Source organism: Drosophila rhopaloa, unplaced genomic scaffold, assembly GCF_018152115.1.
Source record: "Drosophila rhopaloa isolate 14029-0021.01 unplaced genomic scaffold, ASM1815211v1 contig_2, whole genome shotgun sequence".
Lineage (NCBI taxonomy): Eukaryota > Metazoa > Arthropoda > Insecta > Diptera > Drosophilidae > Drosophila > Drosophila rhopaloa.
The window spans coordinates 19704312-19725092 of NW_025335083.1; the positions used below are offsets into that span (position 1 = coordinate 19704312).

The 20781-nt window shown below is 47.5% G+C and overlaps 2 protein-coding genes across 2 annotated transcripts; one reads left to right on the plus strand and one right to left on the minus strand.

Annotated features, from left to right (window-relative positions):
• Positions 1-13: 13 nt before the first annotated feature.
• On the minus strand, positions 14-18646 carry LOC108048101 (protein purity of essence). The gene is made up of 13 exons (XM_017128580.2): positions 18479-18646; positions 18191-18285; positions 17656-18068; positions 15234-17403; positions 14645-15172; positions 8581-14566; positions 8317-8521; positions 7564-8259; positions 5832-7495; positions 5293-5769; positions 3267-5217; positions 1609-3205; positions 14-244 (listed from the first exon to the last, which is right to left on the minus strand). Exons 1-13 carry the CDS (start codon positions 18595-18597, stop codon positions 162-164), a joined length of 15984 nt encoding a protein of 5327 aa, XP_016984069.2. The 5' UTR covers positions 18598-18646; the 3' UTR covers positions 14-161.
• Positions 18647-19556: 910 nt separating this feature from the next.
• Positions 19557-20731, plus strand: LOC108048097 (TBP-related factor). The gene is made up of 2 exons (XM_017128571.2): positions 19557-19756; positions 19824-20731. Exons 1-2 carry the CDS (start codon positions 19599-19601, stop codon positions 20341-20343), a joined length of 678 nt encoding a protein of 225 aa, XP_016984060.2. The 5' UTR covers positions 19557-19598; the 3' UTR covers positions 20344-20731.
• The last annotated feature ends 50 nt before the right edge of the window (positions 20732-20781 follow it).

Sequence of the window (20781 nt, forward strand, 5' to 3'; positions counted from 1 at the left end):
AAAAACAATCTTCTGGTATTTAAATTCATTGTGCAAACGAATAATTTTTATTGATTAAATATTTTTTTGTGATAAATATATATTTATGCCGTATGTTTATATATAAGCATGCCATTGCTTCGTATTCTACGATTTAGTTGGTTAGAAACAACGATTGCATTTTAACTAGAGCTTGTGGTTGAAGGCAGGGCTGCAAGGATTTCTTCGATAAAGGTGTCCGGCTGCTCGATGAGATGTAGAAGACCTAAAATAACAAATATATAATTAAACGAGGACGGAAGCTAACTTCGGCAAGCCGAAGTTTTAATACCCTTGCAGACTTTGCCGAAATTGCTAGAACTGAAAAAGTAGCCAAAGGAATAAGGTATACATAAATAAACTAGATTTTCATCGTTTAATGTCAATTGCTTTTATACTGCAAAAATGTCATATAAAAATAGAAAAAAAGGGATACTTTCGCAGCCTTTAACTATTTTTCCTACGGAAGCTATAAGAAATAGACGTCCGATCGGCAAGCGCTTTTACCCTAATCAAGATATGCGTAAATAAATAAGACTTGGAAAAATTTATGTCAGTAGCTTACACACTACGCGAAAAATTCAGAAAATCATCAAATTTGGACCGATTTCACCCTGTTGTTCCTATGGGAGCTGTAGGATATAGACGTCCGATCGTCACGTGCTTTTATCATAATCAAGGTATGCATAAAAAAATACGATTTGGAAAGATTCATGTCAATTGCTTATATACTGTGCGAAATATCCTAAAAATCATTAAATTTTAACCGATTTCACCCTATTGTTCCTATGGGAGCTATAGGATATAGACGTCCGATCGCCAAGCGCTTTTACCCTGATCAAGGTATGCATAAAAAAATAAGATTTGGAAAGATTTATGTTAATAGCTTTTACACTGCACAAAATATCTTCCATTCTTGAAAGTTATATCCGATTGTTCCTATGGGAGCTATAGGATATAGACGTCCGATCAGCACGCGCTTTCACCTTGATGAAGGAATGTATAAAAAAATACGATTTGAAAAAATGTATAGCAATAGCTTTTACACAGCGCGAAATATTCTGAAAAACATAAAATTTGGACCGATTTTACCCTATTTTTCCTATGGGAGCTATAGGATATAGACGTCCGATTGCCACGCGCTTTTACCCTGATCAAGGTATGCATAAAAAAATACGATTTGGAAAAATTCATGTCAATAGCTTTTACACTGCGCGAAATATCATCAATTTTTGCTAGATATATCCGATTGTTCCTATGGGAGCTATAGGATATAGACGTCCGATCGGGGCGATTTTCAAACTTGATCTGCGTACACATGTTTTAGGACGCGTGTGAAAGTTTCAGATCGCTAGCTTTTAAACTGAGCTCACAAACGGTATTGAAACAGACGGACAGACGGACAGACGGACAGACGGACAGACGGACATGGCTATATCGACTCCCCTATTGATCCTGATCAAGAATATATATACTTTATGGGGTCGGAAACGTCTCCTTCACTGCGTTACAAACTTCTGACCAAAATTATAATACCCTCTGCAAGGGTATAAAAAAGATATTAAAAGGAAAAATCTGTGTGACACCCACCTGCAACATCGCAGAACTCTCCGAAGGAAGTGCAGGGCAGGAACTCATCCGTCAGGGTCTGCAGGATGCTATCCGTGGACTTCAGCAAAGCCTCATCATTCTTACGAAGGTAGTCGAACAGTGAAATCGGCCAATCCTCTTCCTTAGGCGTCGTCACCGACTTAAACAGGTTGTTGTATATCAAATCCACCAACGCCCACATCATCAGGAAGGGTTTATACACACTGTACTCCTTGGCCTGCCGATCCGCCGGAGCCAACAAAGCCTTGCATAGCACCGACGGCGATATGTGGCGGGCTTGGGCCACAGCTATCATCCTCTTCAGATGCGCCAGCTTGTGTTTGTTCCACAGCTCTCGACTGTGTAGGGAGAGCGAAATGGTGGCCATATATAGCGGACCATCCACTTCGTAGCCGCACTCTAGCCACTTCTCGCTGGGCGCTGCCTGTAAATAAGTAAGCAGCGTCTTGCTGTCCCTGGCCGCAGATCGCGAGGAGAGCAGCAGGTAGACAGAGTAGAAGAGCAGGTAGGGTACAAAGTGCATGTTCGACTGCGGACCTCCTCCGCCGGCATCGTCATGGAAGCTGCGTTCCCAGGCAAATCTCACCAACAGCAGCTTCAAGTCATGCACGCTGCTTGGGTAGGAGATGTCGCAACGCTGGGTGCTCTCCTGCATGTAGCTGCTGTGGCGGGTCATGCAAGCGGAGAAGGCCGCCTCTCCAACGGCGGGTCCCCAAAGGGGCAGCAAGCCATTACACCTGGTGTTGGCATTCTGCAAACTAGCCCGCTCCCATTCATCCCGACCTCGAGTCAATCGTATGGCCGATGTGTGACAGTCTACGTGAACAACATTAAAATGGGTGACTGTGGTGTAGCCAATTGTCTTCCTCGACTTCAGCTCAAACTCTTCCACATTGCAGCGCTTGGTGAACGTGTAGATGCCCAGCACCTTGTCTGGCTGGCAGGCGTAGCCCTCGCGGCAAATGAAGCACGTCAGGCCAGTTTCGTCGCGGAGTTTTTCGATTTTTTGTAGAATAGAGCCCTTTGCAGTCACTTGGCCCTTCTCATTCGTTCGCATTCCTAAGGCATCCAGTTGTTTTTCTCGCGTGGCCATAGCCAGTCGCTTCTTCTCTGCTCTGGTGAAATCCCGCACTTGTTGAACCCTTGCTGCTGTCGCAGAATCCGTTGAGAGCGCTTCCAGGAGGTTTTCGGCTAGACTGCCCACGTGCTCATCACTTGATACTTGCTCCAGGCGATGAATGATGGGTATAATGTCCTTGCTGATGGCCACCTGGGTGGCTTCATGATGATTTGAGAGGCCGGTGAGGAAGCGAAGTATGTACTTTAAGCTCGGTCGCGAGATAAACTCTTTAAGTTCATCGGAATCGGTTCGCAGGAGAGTGGGTTTGACACAAGGAGCATGCTCGGTGATGTAAGCTAGCGATCGCTCTACAATGCCCAGACTGACAATGTAGTCCTTAAGAGTGCCGCCAATGCAGTTGTGTTCGATTTGATTAGTAAGCACGCAGAAGAGTTCAAGCTTAAACTCTTCTTCAGGTGTTCGCTCGTTGTCAAACCGCTTAAAGCTCAGAGTGTCCTGAAAGAAAAATTGTTAATTAATCCTTAATTACATCGTATATTGTTATATATACACTTACCTTGAAATGCTCGCAAAGTAAAGCCATCTTCACCTCATTGCCATAGACCAAAGCGGCCAAGACACGAATGAGATGGCGCAGCACCGAGGGGTTGTTCCTGACGTTCGGACAGTCAGTGCAGGATATTAGTGCGCTCACATACTCCGGCCCACCGAAAGTTAGCGAGAACTGCAGGAAGGAATCCAACGTATCGCTGGCTGCTTTCGAGAGGATCGTCTCCATGATCTCTAATAATTGCTCGGTGACCGCCGATTGGATCGAATCGTTCTCCGACTGAAGACACATTTGCAGCACCTTAAGCAACGTGTTGATGGCTCCAATTTCGGGCTGGCAGAGAACCTCTTGGCAGCGTCGTACTTTCACGCAGATGAGGAACAGCTTAAGCAGCACCTGGATAAGCTCTCGGTTTCGCGAGATTCGCTGCAGGCTGCCAATCCGGTCCAACATAACGCGCAGTCCGTTGCAATCAGCCAGCACATTAGCCATGCGATAGAGCTGCTCGGTGTCCACCTGCTCCTGGCTTTTGTTGTTGAGCGTTTCCACAAACTCCTCGGTGGCGTCTCCCAGGAGACCACGCATACGATAAACGATCCTCATAGCATCTCGATCTCCTCCTTCAGCTAACCAAACCTTTTTGTACACATCCTTAACGGGCAGATCCAGACTAATGATCTTGTTGTTAACTAGCAGTTCCATGCCGTTATCATCTTCCAGCAGGGCAATAAGTTCACAATCCGTGCAGATCTTATTTTTGACATCCCTCATCAGTGGACCCAATCCCATTTCACTGGAGGGATATGGATTGCCCAGCATTCGGCCCTGCAAGAAGTCCTCCTGCTGAGGATCCTTCTCCAACGTCATGTAGAACTCGCTTTCGTCGTGCTCCTCAGGGTGTATAATTGAGTACAGCCGCTCAAAGATAAACACCGGCGTTTTGATGTCATTCATGCGCGTCTTCTCCACGGTGTCGATGAGGATTTCCATAAAGGCACGTGTCTCCTCTTCTGTTCCGCTGGTCATGTCTTCTAGCATTTCAAGCAGTTTCTCCTGTGCGTCGTCAATAAGACGCGTTCGCTGCACCACCAAGCTTCTTAGGGCCAGATAACTCTCCAGGACTGGACCTAGCATGCGGGTCTTGTAGGTCCTGCGAATGTTTGGACACTCAAGGAGTAACCACAACAGCTCCACATATTGCCGCAGAGCATAGCCCAAGGATAAATCTGATGAAAGCGAATGCTCCTCCATGCGATGCACTTTGCTTATTTCGATAGCAAGAAGTTGTGAGATTTGACTAAGCACTCCTTTAAGCACCAAATACTGCAGCCAGGGTTGTTCTGTAGCCATGCTCTTGTACAGCATTAAGTACTCGGCACTGGCCTCGCCCGCTTCGCCTACATGCTTCAGAAACGAAGTAAGCATATTCAGAGCCTGCTGCCTCCGTTCGTTAGTCCTGCTTAAACTGCTTAGCAAGGAACATGCCAGTTGGCGGCCAAATCTGGAGTTCGCATTAAACAGCAACGGTTGGATCCATTTTGCATTGAAAACGAGAGGCTTAATCACCCGTTGCTTGTCCAACAGCCGCTCACGCCAGCGTTTCCCATACTTTTCGCTCAGGAAGGCAGCCCGCACTTCTTTTCTGGTCTTTGGCGGAGCTTCATTTGCAGACGATCCGCCAGTTCCCGCTGCTGAGCTTGCCTGCTCCTTGGCATTCTTCAGCTTGGCTTGGCTATTAGTTGGCATCCGGCTGCTCCATGCCGCGTACTCGTGATTGCGATCAGAGTTGAGCCAGGCCCTGTAGTCGACCGTATTTCCCTCAAGCAGTTTCATACTGCACAGATCCGTGGTGGCCACTTTCTGATTGGGTTTGCTACTCGGCAGCACCGGGCAGATGAGATTCTGCATGATGCGCAGACAGGGATGTAGCACCGATGTCACCGGACCACGAGGAAGCCTGAGGAAATATATATTTAATAAGAACGTAATAAATATATAATAATAAATTATGAATTTTGGTGTTCAAACTCACCTGCAGTTGCTGATGAACAACTCAAAGATGACCTTCAGCTTGTACTCCCAGCAAACATCGTCCTGCCCCAGTAGCACTTCCAGCAACGTCATCTCCTGGTGCACAGCGGCCTCCAAACTGATCAGCGGAATTGATCCCATCAGCGCATTCTTCACCCGCGCGGTTACAAGCTGCAGCAAGTGCATGCATGCCTCGGCGTTATCCTTGGTCAGCACAACCAGAAGGTTGCGGACCTCCTCCTGGATCTGCGGAGTGCCCCGGCGCAGGTTATGCTCGGCCAGTTCACTCACTAGTCCCTGACTATACAAGCCCACGCGACAATCGTAGTTGTAAGCCATAGCGCGCAGAAGAGTCAGACACTGCTCGGTGGAGGCCAAGGCACAGCCGTAACAGCGATTTGTGGTGGGATTCTCGGAAGTGGAGCCAGGATTGATCGGCGGTTGGTCCTGTTGTTGTCGATCGTAGGCCACTAGTTCGCTGGAAAGTAAATTAATTTATCAACATATTTTCACAAACGTAATTTAACTTTTAAAACATACCTGCGACATGCCTTGACCTTCTGGACAATCTTGCTTAGCTCCTCGAAACTGGTGCGTGACTCCACACAGTATTTCTGGGCCAGCAGCTGTATGATTTTGTTGACCTGCGAAGTGCTGTGAACACTAGCCATGTTGTCCTCCACCATGCGGTCGCTGCTCCGGTGCTCAGCCACCTTTTGGATTAGCAGTTCCAGCATTTGTTTGTTGGTCAGCAACTGACGGTAAATTCTGTCCGCTCGTTCCAGGGAACTGTGTATTAGAGAAACTGTCTTCACCCGATCCTCTGCTGATTCTATAGGATCAACAGCGCAGCAAACGCGGGCATACATGCTGAAATCGAACTTGGCGTATTTGCAGAAGCCACACGAGTGGCACAAGAACGGATCCTTCTCATCGTAGTTGATGGCGCGACATTTGTGACATTGGAACACATTCTCACCGCAATTTCCACAGACTCCAGGATAAGCCGGTACTGCTGCACTACATCTTGGACATTGCAGATTTTCACTAGACCCACTGACAGTCTCAAAGAAATCAGCAAACTCGATCATCAAATTACAAGCAGTGATCGGCAGGGGAAAATCTATCTTCAATTCTGTTTGTGCAGATTGCAGGGATACGGAACGAGCTTTGTGCCACAGTGCTGGACGATTCTTGAGCTCCACGACAGCCTGGACACTGCGGTTGTTGTAATACACATTAATAGTCCTCACCATCTTTGTTCGCTTCAAGTCAGCAATCCTTACGATTAGCTTGGATATAGTATGGCATTGCACCAGTTTGTAAATCATAGTGGTTGTGGTGTACTTTGAGTCCGACTTAACTGATGGCAACTTTATGTTAGCCATAGGCACCTCTGGATTGTTGCACACCAAACACGGTTCCGATTCCAGGTAGTAGCCATTTACTTGAAGAATGGACTCTAGGGTGGTGTATATTGGAGCATTGGGATGTTTGCAAAGCAGCTCGTTCTGCTGTCGGAGAACATCCACAGCCCGTGTGACAAACTCTGGCAAACGCTCCGTGATACTTCTGGTGCTCAGTGTGAGATAGCCCAGCAGGTCTACAAACTGGGCCGTCCTTCTGCCGTACGTGGGTACCAATGGCCAAAGGTTCCAGAATATGTTCAGCAGTTTCTCCCGCTGGCGCTCGTTGGCATGCTCAAAAAGTCCGGTCATAAACGAGTGCGCCTGCCATCTCAGCTGGCTAATGTTGTTCTCCAACAAGAAGATCCTCACAAATCGGATAATCAGCGCATCACAGGCATACCTGAAGATCTGATGCACAAATGTCCCACACTGGGCAGGATCGAACTTGGAGTAGTAGGCGTCTGTGTCCTCGCTCTTCTCTCGATCGGTCCGAAGTTTTCCAGACGAAGACGAGGTGGAAGGCTGCGGCTGTGCCTGCTTAGATCCATTGGGAGCAGGTAAGTTGCAAACAGCAGCCTGGAGCAATTGGATGATAATGGGGGATACGCCATCATCCAACTGGTAACATGCGATTTCCATCAGCATAGCCAGCGCATCTTCATGGACCACACAGAACTTCTGCCAGTTTCCAGTGCGCATCTGGCTGATCTCTTGGCAGGTTCGTAGGTGCTCCGTCAGCTCCACAAGTGCATCGTAAGTCAGCAGAGGAGGGTTGGCGTTGTAGGGAGCGCCAGTCTACATGCAAGAAATGAATACCATTATTTTTTTAATCAGTCATTGAAAAGAAACTACACTGAACTCACCTTGCTGCTGACAATGTTGCACACTCTTTTGACCACCCGGAAGTGAGCATCCAAAGAGTGACCGTCGCGGTACATGCGGAACTTTTCCTTGCTACCGCATATGTACATGAGCAGCTTCCTCACCTGTCGCCGAAGCAGAGTGTTCAGGTTGAGCATCATGTACTCACACAGCGTAAAGGTCATGGCCTCGCAGAATCCACTGTCGTAATTGTCCGGATGCGCGCTACTTAAGCGAAGAATCTGATAGGGCAATCGCACAATAATCTCTGTAAGCAGACCATCGTATGACTCGAAGATATCGGGGTAGTTCTTCAGGTAATTGTGCGGGATCAGTATAGATATGTCGGGTTTGGGACCATGTTTAATGGGTTTCAATAGCTGAACTCCCGGCCCTGAAGCTCCACCACTTGGTTGAGCTGACTGTGAGGCTCCCACTACACCTCCCGCTGCATAGGGATCTCCTAGCACATTCTTCCAGTGCACCAGAAGTGTGTTTAATGCCTCCAAGGCGTACACGAATGCTCCACTCTTGCTGAGCACATTGGCCGTGGTACTGGCGACAAAGGAACTGTTGTCCTTGAACTGATGCGGTGGCGAGGTGGTTCCCGTTTGCTTTGACTTGGTCTTGCCCATCATCACCCCGAATAGGGAGAGCAGTGCCAGGCGCACCTCGTTGCCAGGACATTTGGTTTCCATCTGCAATAAAAATGTATTGTTAAATTTATTCCTATAGAAGATAATTTCTTAACTTACCCTTGAGGCCGCTCCTCGCTTGCCAATTTCCACGTACTCCACCAAAGCACTTAGCAAATCTTGGAGAACTTGTTGATCTCGCTCATTGTTGCCATTAAGATCGGTAGTTAGCATAAGTATCACCTGGATGAGCGGTATGGCCTGTAGACCATTGCACAGATCAAAAGTGCCCAGATGTTGGATAATGCTTTCCAGCACGGCAATCCTAAGCAGAAATGTAATAATTTATAAACCGCAAGTTCTGTAATTAGTGGGCAAACATACCTAAGGTCATGTAGCTTGCTAAGCTTATCATCCTCGTTGATTTCATTATCCTCACTGCTGCTCATGGCACTCAAACCAGCGCCACCTCCGGAACCACCCGCGTCGCTGGGACCCGGTTGTTCCTGATCATCCTTAGCGGAACCCTGCCGCGGAGGCGAAGCATTCGCATGGTCACCAAAGTTGCTGCTTCTGGCGGATGTTCCGCCAATACTCTCAACTCCACTGCCTCCACTCTCTGATCCACCACTGCCGGCTGGTTCTGCAGGTGAAGTGCGCAATGTTGACCCATCGGTTGCCACATTTGATCCCTCGTCGTCATCAGAACCACCGGCGGAGACACTGGCCGCTGCATTCACCGCAGCTGCCATGGCTGCAGCTTGACGGATGCCCTGAAGGTTGGCCAAACCTTGCTGAAGAGACTGCAGGGCGTTCGCATCTCCACCATGCTGTTGGAGGCTCAAAGCAATGGCAATGTCCATAATGGCCTCATCGTCGACGTCCTCGGGGAGGCCAAGTAGGCGAGGAAAACCGCCACCCATGAAGGCCTCCAGGTTGAGCATTTGCTGTTGTCCAACTCCTCCTACTCCACCTACTCCTCCTTCCGCGTCAGGATTGGGATCGGGTAATCCACCACCTCCCACTGCTGCATCTACGGCAACGGAAGCTGCTTCTTCGATAATGTCACTGGCAGCCGAGGCAGCAACTGCTTGCAGCGCCTGCATGGCGGATGTCGAAGGTGTTGGTGTGGAACAAGCCGGGGGTGTAACTATGGCCACCTTTCTGCGCTTCAATCGCGGACTTAGCAACAAGATCAACGCCTCCTTGGCGCTATGGCTAATCACACTTGCGTCATGCTTAAGCAAATCGATAAAGTACTTGGTCATGCGACCAACCTGGCCGGGATCGGCCAAAGCAAATCCGTACATAATCTCTACCAGACAATGAACAATGGTCTCTGCTTGGCACAAGCCTCGCTTCACAATGTTCATCGGCTCATCCAGAGCCGGGGTGACCTTGTGCAGCTCCAGAACAAAACCCATGAGGGTTGGCACAATATCGTAGTTGTTATCCGCGCAGATTTTGGCTAGCGATTGCGGACGTGCGTTGGCAATGCCACGAACCAGGAGAATTAGACGGTAGAAAGCCTCGGGGTCGATCTCCTGAAGAGATTCCAGTTTTTCGAGCTTCGGCTGCATGGCCTGCAGTTCCCCATGCACGAACTGAAGAAGCACTCCATCCTTATAGTTGTGATACGACGCCCTGCTTCCGTAAAGGGTGGCCAACACATAGCGGGCCTGAGTCTGGACAGGATTTGGGGTCGGCAGCAGGAGAAGAGAACTCGCTGTCTTCACTGCCTTTTGACGGATATTAGCTGGTACTCCAGATCCAAGCAAATGCAGCGCACAGTCCATTACTTCCAAAAGGTGATTGACCATCCGATCCAGCTGAGTAATACAGTTGAAACCCTCTCCAAAGTTGGCGCTACTTGCCTGGGAGGAGGACACAGCAGGAACACTTGCTCCTGGTGCAGTGACGTCCTCGCTTTCATCGGGCCAACCCACCAGCTCTTTGGACTTGCCGTAGACCTCGATGCAATCCAATAGAGTCACATGTTCCGGGTCTTGGGATTTAGCAAATACCACTTTCAGCAGTTTGTCCGACTGGAACATCTCATCCCGGGTCAAGGGGATGTCGAACCAGCGTGCCCTCCTTACCGGTGTAGGAACAGTGCGTCCAAGGATCGACACCGACAGCGGTGCACGCTGAGCATCCTGGGTTCCAATTAACACTCTTATTCCCACGATGACCACATTGGGATCGTTGTTTATCACCTCCAGGGTAAAGCCATTGGCCCGGGTGCTGGCCACAAACATTCCCGTGGAGAAAAGGCGCGTCTTTAGTTTCTGTTTGTTATAGATCTGGAGGAGATCATTGCCTCCGAATTCCACATCGGCCAGCATGTTGCAGTGCTCGAAAAAGTCAATTGGAAAAACGGGCTGACCTCCAGCCGTGAGTTGTTTCTGCTGTTGACTTGCTTTCCTGTTAGTCAGCTTTCCAGTTGCAGCATTAGGCTTGGATTTCGGAGTGGCACTTACTCCTCCCTTCGCCATTAGAGTGGATGAGTACAGCTGATTACCAAATGGCTGAACTTGTGGTGAGAGCCAGAAGCTTGTGTGTTCTGGTTGAGCCGAGAAGATCCTCAGGCTTCCGTCCTCGCAGAGCAACAACAGCGTAGTCTTTTCCACTCCGGCCACCGCATGACGAATACCCACTACGTCCATGATTCGCGACTTGGCCGACTGCGCCTTGATCTCTTGCAGGTAAATCCGTTCTGGGGTAATCATTAATATAACCGGGTTATTTGATGTCTGCATGCTGGCGTAAACCAATCCCGGATGACCCGTAACCTCTGTCCATTGGACCAGGGGCTGGAGGGGACCCTTGGAGGCCGATTTGTTGGCCGAATTGGTGTCCAGATGGTATATTCCCCTCACGCCATTATTCACATTGGTGAGTGGTGAAACGAAGCTCCTTCCGGAGGAATAACTGTAGAAGAGCAGTTGCAGCGTATGGGAATAATAGATAGACACTCCACCACCTCCCACTTGACCGCTGATATCCTTGATATGTTGGTGACTTAGCTCCAGAGTGTTGGTCACATAGAAGTCTCCATGAATGGCCAAACTTTGTTGATCCAATTGCTGGGTATAAATGTATCCACTGCTGGCAAAACTGAGCATGTAGTAGTTGCCATCCTGGTACATGAATGTACAATCTCGAATCTTGCCCACGGCCACTAAGTAATAGTACTTCGGGCTATATGTATCCACTGCCAGGTCGTAAATCTTCACATAATCCGAGGTCACAATGGCCAGGAGAGTTTGTGAACCAGGCAACCACACAGCTTTTTTAATGTAGTTTCCGTTCTCAAGTTGCGGACTCACCACAATGTGTTCGTTGGTGCTGCCACTGCTTGAAAAAGTGAGCACATGACACTCCTTCAAACCACAAACCGCCAGGCAGTCCTCATTGCAGGGATTCGCAGCCAGTGAGAGAACCGTACAAGCAATTGGTGCGGAGCTCAATTGGGTTAGAGTCAATTTCCTCTTGGAGGCATCTGCCTGCTTAAGAAGTGCCGAGAGTTGCAGGATGGTAACTTTTCCCTTCTCGTGGGAAACAGCCAACTGCTGGCGGCGTCCATGTGGCGAAGAAAGGCAACAGAATGCGACGCGGCGCACTACACCAGATGATATCAGGTGCTTTATAGTCTGGCCCTGATCGCCAGAGTAATTCATCCGTACATTTTCAAAGGCACCCTCTTGTGAGCCCAAAGTGGCGAACATAAGTTGATCAGTCACCTGGAAGCTTTGCTCAAGCTGATGGAGGCGTTCCAAGGCAGCTGTTGCTCTCTTGTGGCAGCCCACAATGGAGTAAAGGGTACAGTTTTCCCGTATGGATGGTAGCAGGACATCAAAGTACTCCAAGATGCATTTGACAACGAGCAGCCACTGATCCTGGTGCTGAAGAGTCTCTCTGTAAGGTTCCAACAGCTTGCTGAGCACCACGATCCGTTCGCTAGTCAAGGAATCCTTCCGTGCCGGTATGGGCTGAGTAACTGGTGGGCTGCTCCTCTTCTTCCCAGCCAATAAGCTCATGTGCGACGGTAGGTAGCTACTCACTCCGGCTGAGTCCCTGACTTCACTGCTGCCTAGACGCCTACTCAGCGCCTGACAGGATCCATCCTCCTTTGCTCCGCAATCACAGAAGAAATTTCCATACTTCGCATAACTCACATCATGTCCTTTATGGCAAACCCTTGCGCATACGGAGCACACGCCAACTGTGTTTATCATGTTGCATGTGTGACAGTGATACCAATGTTGGTTCATGAACTCCTTCTGAGTCTGCGAGAAGGTACATAGCTTGTTGTTCAACGTATCCTCGTCGGAGTCGTCCAGCAACGAGTCCTGCTCGCCCTCCTCGGCTAGCTCGTCGTAAAGATCATCAATATCGGTTTGCAGTTCATCATCCCACGGCGGAACGTGTTGCCGACTGCCTCGGTAGCCGATGCTTTGCAGAAGTTCGCTAAGATAGCGCAGCTGGGCGCTTACATTCTCCGCATGCTTTAGATGCTTGTCCGGAAGTTGCAACTTGGCCAGCTCCAGCCAAAGGAGCGTGGTGTTAAACAAGGCCACATGACCACGTGCGGGGCTGGCGTCCGCCAGGGTAATCATTATCTGGAGCACATCCGCAAAATCGCAGCCATCTTGTGGCGGAGAAATTAAAGTCTGTCCCAGCTGGAGCAAGGCCTGGAACAGTGGTGGAGCTATCTGCGCTGCCTTGCTTTGATCTTTCACCAAGGACTTGACAAAGCTCAAAAGAAGTGCTCCATTTCGTTCGCTTTCGCTGTGGTCGCAAGCTTGTGATGACTCCTCCGAGGGATTTGGTTGCGCCGCTTGCCACAAGCTCAAAATCTGAGAGGTATTGGCTGCAGCTCCTCCTGCTCCGGCGCCGCTTTCTCCGCCGCCTGCTGCCGTGCCACTATCATAGTCAATGTCCATGGCATCTAGCTGGTCGGAGATACTTGGCATAGCTGAAACGGTGGCCATGTTCGTGGGAGTCTGAGCATTGCTGCTAGAGCTGCTCGATGGCTGCAGAATGCTGGTGAGCATCCGGCAGGTGGTGTCCAAGGCTTCAGAAGTGCTTACATCTGTGCTCACATTAGGCCCGTAGATAATATGGGCCAACCATAGTTTTAAGCGAGCTACATCAACTGTGGCCAGCTCCGAGAAGCACTCTACCAGATCTTCATGCGGGAACTGGGAATCCGATTGCAAGGACTGCTGGAACAGGCGTTCAACAAACTGCAACATCTTGCGCGCGTAGCTTACGGGAAGACTGGTGCCGGTGAAAGAAAGCAAAAGTGTGGTGAGACTTCCCGAATGCTGATCTTTGAAAAACTGGCGCATGGCTTGCACCGCCACTGGCTTTTCCAGCATCTTGATCATGGTTTTCAGCACGGCAAACAGCATGGATTCGTTGAACATGGCACGATCCTGATCTAGAGGAGCCGAGCCTCCTGCCGCTACAGCCTGTGGCTGCCGGAGATCGGCTGCAAAATCTTTCAGCATGCGATAGCAGTATCCAATCATATGCTCATAGAGTAACAGCTTCTGGGCCTCCAGGGTCAAACCGCTAAGGATCTCTCGCAGGCACTGTTCGCTTTGTCCCTGCAAATAATCAGTTCGCATGTCCAGCATGGAGGCGATCAGCAAAAGCTTGAGCTGAGACTGCACCTCAGTATTGCCGGAGCAATGTGGCAGCAGAAGCTCGAACAAATGAAGAATCGACTTCAAACAGTGCTTCAGTGTGTGCAGAGTGGAGAAACTGGATCCTCGCGTCAACTCTGTGATATGAGCATCTATCACGTTCAAAGTATAGGGCTCCACTGGATGCTGTTTGCCATCAAAGGCGGAATCATTGACCATTAGGCATTTTGGCCACTCGTTTGCAATCAGTTGCTTGTCCTCATTGGGAAGAAGTTTCAGAAAAGCGGCGTGCAGTTCCAACATAATTGCTGGCTTATCGCTTACAATGGGTACAATCAGATTTAATGCTTGCTCTGGTATTGAGCTTGACAACTGCTTTAGCATCTGTCCACGCACAATTACCGAGAGCAGACGGTACGAACTCATTAGCTTAAGCATCAGCTCGTTTACCAGTTGGTTATGCTTCTGCAGATCACTAGGCAGTTTATCCTCGTCTTCTTGACTTGACATTAGGTCTCCTATTGACTCGTTCGACGAGTATAGTTTCGCAACGTTGGATAAGGAAGGTAGGTTACCCGATGTAAAGGATTGATCGCTGGAAGAGTCTTCGCTCTCTTTGCGCGGCCACTTGTATCCTTCCTTGTTCGACCAGGCTACCGCCTGCATGTGGGCCACCAGAGCATCAAAAAGGATGAGATCGGAGAGGCGGGGAGTTCCTGCAGAAGGGAAATAATTAATAATTGAATGTTCTCAAAATTTTAAAATTTTATAAATTATACTGATTTGGATCTTACCGTTGCCGTTCATCTGACTATTGAACGCTTCCACGCCAAGAATTGTTTGTTTAAGACTATACTTCATATCGGCAGCTATATCGCCGACCTGATTCCACAGCGTCTCTGCGTACTGGGTATACATTCCCTGTTTGATTAGACTGTTAACCATTAGGTAGTGCGAACTGGCCAGGGGGCAGCGTATGCTCCAGATCAGGCAGTGCAGGTTGGGTGACCGCTCGACTTTTAGAGACTCGACGTGAGAAGTTGAGGGGGGCAGACCCAAGACCAGCTTCCAGGCGATGCTAAAGCAGTACTGCATGGCACACAGATTATGCATGCTTGCTTCCTTCTCCTTGTCTTTGGAATACACAGACATGTCGGCGATGGCAAGTATGTCAGTCAGGGCATCCACCAGAAGCGGATATTTGAGCTTGTCTGGCGTGCAGAGAATAAAATTCCAGGCCAAGCCATCCAATTTGAACTCCTGCGCCCAATAAAGTTTTTCGGGATCTCCCATTACCAGGGAATAGAAAGTTGGGCGAATCGCTGTAATGGTTTAAGGGTGTAAAGTGGTAAAGCTTCCTTTTTTACTTTTATTCTCACTTACCAGATCCATATTCGCCGGCCGACTTGCGGAACTTTTCCTCAATATCCTGACGGCAATAGGAGTTCAGTTTGGTACGGCTGTTAAGCAGATCCGTGATCTTCTGAGTTTCCGGCATGCTGCTCACGCTGAAAAGATTCCAGCGAACCTGGTCTAGCAATTCCGGAGGAGCATTGTACAAGTGCTTCATTAGATACTCCAAGAATAATAACAGCCGCGACAGCAGCATCATTTGGCTGTTCCTAACGGGACGGTCCCCGCTGATTCCTCGACAAACTTCAGCACAACGGATAACTCCTCCAGCCGTAAGAAGCAGGATAGACTTTTTTTGCATCAGATTGAGCGAGTGGAATAGGAAAAGAAGCAGTTGGGCGTGCTCAATGTTCAAGTCTTCATAGTCGGAATCACTGGCGGCGTTCCAAGTGCAAACTCCCTCGACCAAAGTGTTGATGAGGCGATGCCACACGGACAGGCAGGCTGCCTCCTTCTCTTGGGTGGGCTTTAGCAACAGGATTTGCACGAGTACGGATAAGGTACTCGGATAGACTTGCAGGGGCCAGGTGTTGGTATCGGTAGACCAGGGCGATATTGACAAGTGCTGCAAGAGATTGGACTGCAATTGCTCGGACAGCAGCGAAGTGGAGATTAAATTGTGGATATAGCGTCCTGCTGCTCCCGAAAAACGAATCATCGAGGTTTGCCACTTTGTGGAAGCTCCTGCGGAGGATCCTGCTCCCGCATTAGCAGCTGGGGCGTTACCCGAAAGCTGCTCGCTCTCATTTCGCATGACATCCCGGTCGAAATCCTTGATTATATTAGCCATTAACAGCATTTGCTGATCACTGACTCCCGCCTTTACATAGCGCTGCATGTATGCGTGCTTATTGGCCAGAAATTGGTCCAGAAAACAGAAGATGTCGGCCGCCAAATCTAGATATTCATGAGGCTCATCCAATTTGGGAACAAGGGCGCTCTTTTGTTCTCCACGCTCTTGCGTAGATGTGTTGGCATTATCGTCATGAGTTTCTGGAGAAAGCGTTTCCTTAAACCAGTGTCCCAAATAACTCTCGCTGTCGTCCTCCTCGGAGTTGTCAGAGCAGGAAAGGGAATCGTTGAAATAGGTAGTAGAATCTGAGTAGCTTATGGGTTCACATTCCGTGCGATCCTTGGCAGATGCTCGTCTCAAGGTGCAGGCCTTTCGATAAGCCACTGTGGCCAGGAAGGTGAATAGCTGGTGCAGCGTGGCCGTGTTGAGCACCCGCACAATCCTCTCCAGTGAACTGTAATTCTGCAAGATGTCGAACTGCGCCGGTTCCGGCAGCTCGGCGGTTTCGGGGCTTTGTCCACAGGCGGATTCAATCTTCAGATCCTCAATTAATTCCGAAAGCAGTTTGATGCTGTGATTGGCAATTGCTGCATTAAGTTCACCGAATCCTTGCTGAACTTTGAATAGGTTGACTCTGGCTATGGGAGTGGTAGGAGCGGTGGTACTCGCATCAGTTCCAGTCTTGGCCGCTTTGGTTGACGATTTGGATGAAGTCTCCGAGCTGGTTCCACTGCTTCCAGAGGCACCCATTGCTCCTTGAATTCCACTAATGAGCAGCCAGCTGCCATAGCAGAGATGGTTTTGATACACATGAATCCTGGCCGATGCCTTGAACATATCGCCAATGTAGGAGTAGATTTCTAGAGCTTTGTTCACTATGCTACAGGCTTGCTCCTCGAAGTCGTCGTGGTCTTTGTTGGTTTGTCCACCACTTGAGCCACCGCCGCCACTGCCCTGACTAGTGGATGCAGTCTGCTTCTGAGAGCTCCCAGCCTGGCTCATTCCTAGTACACTGGTGGCTATCGAAGTGAGCACGGCATTGTACAGCGCAGCAATGCCACACATTGAGAGGCGTTCAATCCGACTGGGTGTCAGTGGCTGCAGAACAATCAAAGCATGAGCCTGACTCAAAATGGTGAGATCAGTGAGCATGTGATTCATGCTCGATTTCACAGTTGTGGCCTCCACTTGCGTGAGAGGCAAATACAGCGGTTTACCGCCATTAATGGTCTCCATGTACTTGGAGCGGTAGCGATTCAGTATTGGCAGTCCAACACATACATCCAGCAGGGTATCAACTCCATTTTGCTCCTGGAAGTACTCCACATTAGCCGCCAGAAGTTGGTCCTGCACGGTATAATATTTAATTAGTATTTTTTAGGTAATTTAGATGATAAGCCTTGTTCACTTAAGTAAATTATTAAACTTCTTATTTAAAGGATAACCAAAATCGGTTTCTGATTTCTTTAAACATGCTTTGAAGTTAAGTTTTATATGGTTTTTGCGCAAACCTTTGTAACTAAACCATAAGCATAGTGTAATGAGCAAGACAAATGACTATTGAGAACAGGGCTGTTGTTCAGATTTTTTCTTGCTTACAGTGCAGTCGGTGACCTCCTCACTCAGGGGAACCCAGGTCATTTTGCCCGGTTCCAAAGGCGCTATCAATTGCTGCAATATGACTGAGGACAGGTCCGAGCGGGATCGCTTAATCTCCGACTTGGGCGACTCCTTGTCGTTGCTGGCACCGCCGCCTGAGGAACTGCTGCTGGGCAGGATGCTCTTGGTGGTGGACTCGGGATGTTTACAGCTCTTCAGGACATTGGCCACTGCATTGTAGTCGAAGATGGATGACGACGTGGAGGAGGGACTCTCCCGTCCCTCGCAAAGCATCTTGAGGGCGCCCAGGAGCCACTTGGTCTCGTATACAGAGACCCTGGGCAGCCTGTATATGATGAACCGGATGAGAACAGCGGTAGCATCGTGCAGCTGACAAATCTGCGTCTGGCAAACTGCAAAAAAACACAATCATTATACATTTGTATATATATAGCACACGAACGCTAGTGAATCACGCATTTCTTGGCCAAACATTGTGTTTTCTTTGGCGAAAAATCATTAGGGGTGCACTTACTCGTCTTGATTTGCATAAGTTTGTCAGCCGCCAGGGCCGCAAAGGCCGTGTAAAACTGCGTGAAATTGCTTTCCTCTTCGAAAAAATCATGTTCGCTAGGCAAAATAATGGATAAGGCATTGTGTTAGTTCTTGAAAATACAGATATTTCAAATAATTTTGCTGTTTCGTCACTTGGGGGCGGCCATATTTAATTTTGCAAGTCACTTTTTGCACTTGCAGTAGTCCCCAAAATATTTTTCACTGCGCCATTCGAGGTAGGGAAAAATTTTTGATCGACTTTGCTTACCATCGCGTGATCGCTTTTAGCAGAATAACTACTTCGTTTTTGTTTAAGGCTCCTGTACGGTTAAGCAACAGAGCTTTTACCACGGAATTCCAATCCGTTCCGCCGCTGTGGGCCGACATTATTGTTTAAATTGTCGTCAAATTGTCTGAAAGTACTCGGCCTACTGAGAGCTGTGTGACCAGATTGGAGTAGCGCATAGAAACCATACGCCCAGGGCTGGCAAGCATAATTGTTGCAAAAATAAAAATGTTTAAGTTTTCTTTATCTTTGTTTATTTTTAAACTAGCTGAACAAATTTGCTTATAAAAATAAATATAAGTCCGAGTAGGTTTGCTTGTCGTAAAAATTCATATAATTTTAAAAAATGTTGTTACCCTATGCCTAAAAAGTGCTTCTGTGGAAGTGGAATAACAAATAACAATTTGAATAACAATAACAAATATGAATTAAACATTTTTAAAAAAATAATAAAAACAAACTTTAGTGTACTGCATAAAGGAAATATTTTTGTTTTGATTGAATTTAAAATAAAGTGAAAGTAATTCATACCCACTATTATAAATTAAAAGCGAATTCAAAATATAATCTCATCGAAATATTTAAAGCCGTAGCTAATATAATTTAAAAAAACCTTTGCACGTTCTAAAAACAATAAAGCCGACATGTTTATTTCACTTTTTTTCAGTTTACCTCAAGCCCAAACACCATTGTTTTTGGAAGTGGAATCACTATTCTATTATAAATTAATCATTTTTGATAAAATAATACAAGAAAATTAGTAATGTACTCCGTAAAAGCAATATTTGTTTTTGATTGAATTTAAAATTGATATGCCATAAATTATTGTCGGGCATGGACAGTAAAATCGAATCATACCCACCATAATAAAAAATATACCAAATCGGAATATGATCTTATTGCAATATTAAGAGCTAATATAATATTAAATTAATAATCTTGGCAAAAGGTTTGGTTTAATTTTTTTCAGTGCACCTCAAAGTACCTAACGCTTTATCAATATGTAAAATAAAAATACCAAACCGGCATATTTAATTTTTCCTTCAATAAATAGTGCAACACTGGTCCGGTCGCATGTTGGATTTGTTTATAATTTTTGGCAATGCAGTTTCACTTTAAAATCGCGGACGCTGAAAGGGATCGGGACAATGCGGCGGCGAGCAGCAATGTTGGCGTCAATCCGCACGCCGCCCTGCTGCCCCAACAACCGGCTGCGGTGGTGGAGCCCAGCACGGATGCACAGCACGAGATCAGACTGCAGTTGGTTGACGACATTACTGGGAATCCTTGTGCAATAGAAACCCAATAATAAATCCATAATTTGCAGGAATATTGTGGCCACCTTCTCGGTGAACTGTGAACTGGACCTCAAGGCAATCAACTCGCGGACTAGGAACTCGGAATACTCGCCCAAACGCTTTCGCGGCGTCATTATGCGAATGCACTCGCCCAGGTGCACGGCCCTTATATTCAGGACGGGCAAGATCATCTGCACAGGTGCCCGCAACGAGATCGAGGCGGACATTGGCTCCCGGAAGTTTGCACGCATCCTGCAAAAACTGGGATTCCCCGTCAAGTTCATGGAGTACAAACTGCAAAACATTGTGGCCACCGTAGACTTGCGATTCCCCATCCGCCTGGAGAACCTCAATCAGGTGCACGGCCAGTTCAGTTCATACGAGCCGGAGATGTTCCCCGGCCTCATCTACCGCATGGTCAAGCCGCGCATTGTTCTCCTGATCTTCGTCAATGGCAAGGTGGTTTTCACGGGCGCCAAGTCGCGCAAGGATATCATGGACTGCCTGGAGGCAATATCACCAATCCTACTCAGCTTTCGAAAGACGTAGTAGGATCTCCGCATACCAACTCTATTTTTAGTTAGCGTAGTTTACCTATATAAGAATGATTTTTATTTAGAGCTTATATTATTTTGTTAAAAATGTAATTCTGAATTAGTATTTTTTTAGAAGAGCAGCTTTAATTAAGAAATCATAAGCATAAACATATTTAATTTGTTCTATTTTATACGTAAACGCTCACTTTGGTCTTGTTATTGGAATTACTCGTTTGTCATTTAAAATAAGACTATTTCCGACTAGATCCGATATTGTTTTATAACAGTTAAAATATAGCTTTTCTATTTCAACTCAAGCAAATTATTTGTTATATAAAATTTATAAGAGTTGGAGAGAACCTCAAAAAACTTTTTAAATACAGCATAACTTTATCAATTTATATCCTTGTTTTATTTAACCATATTTTATTTTTATTATGTTATTAGGAAT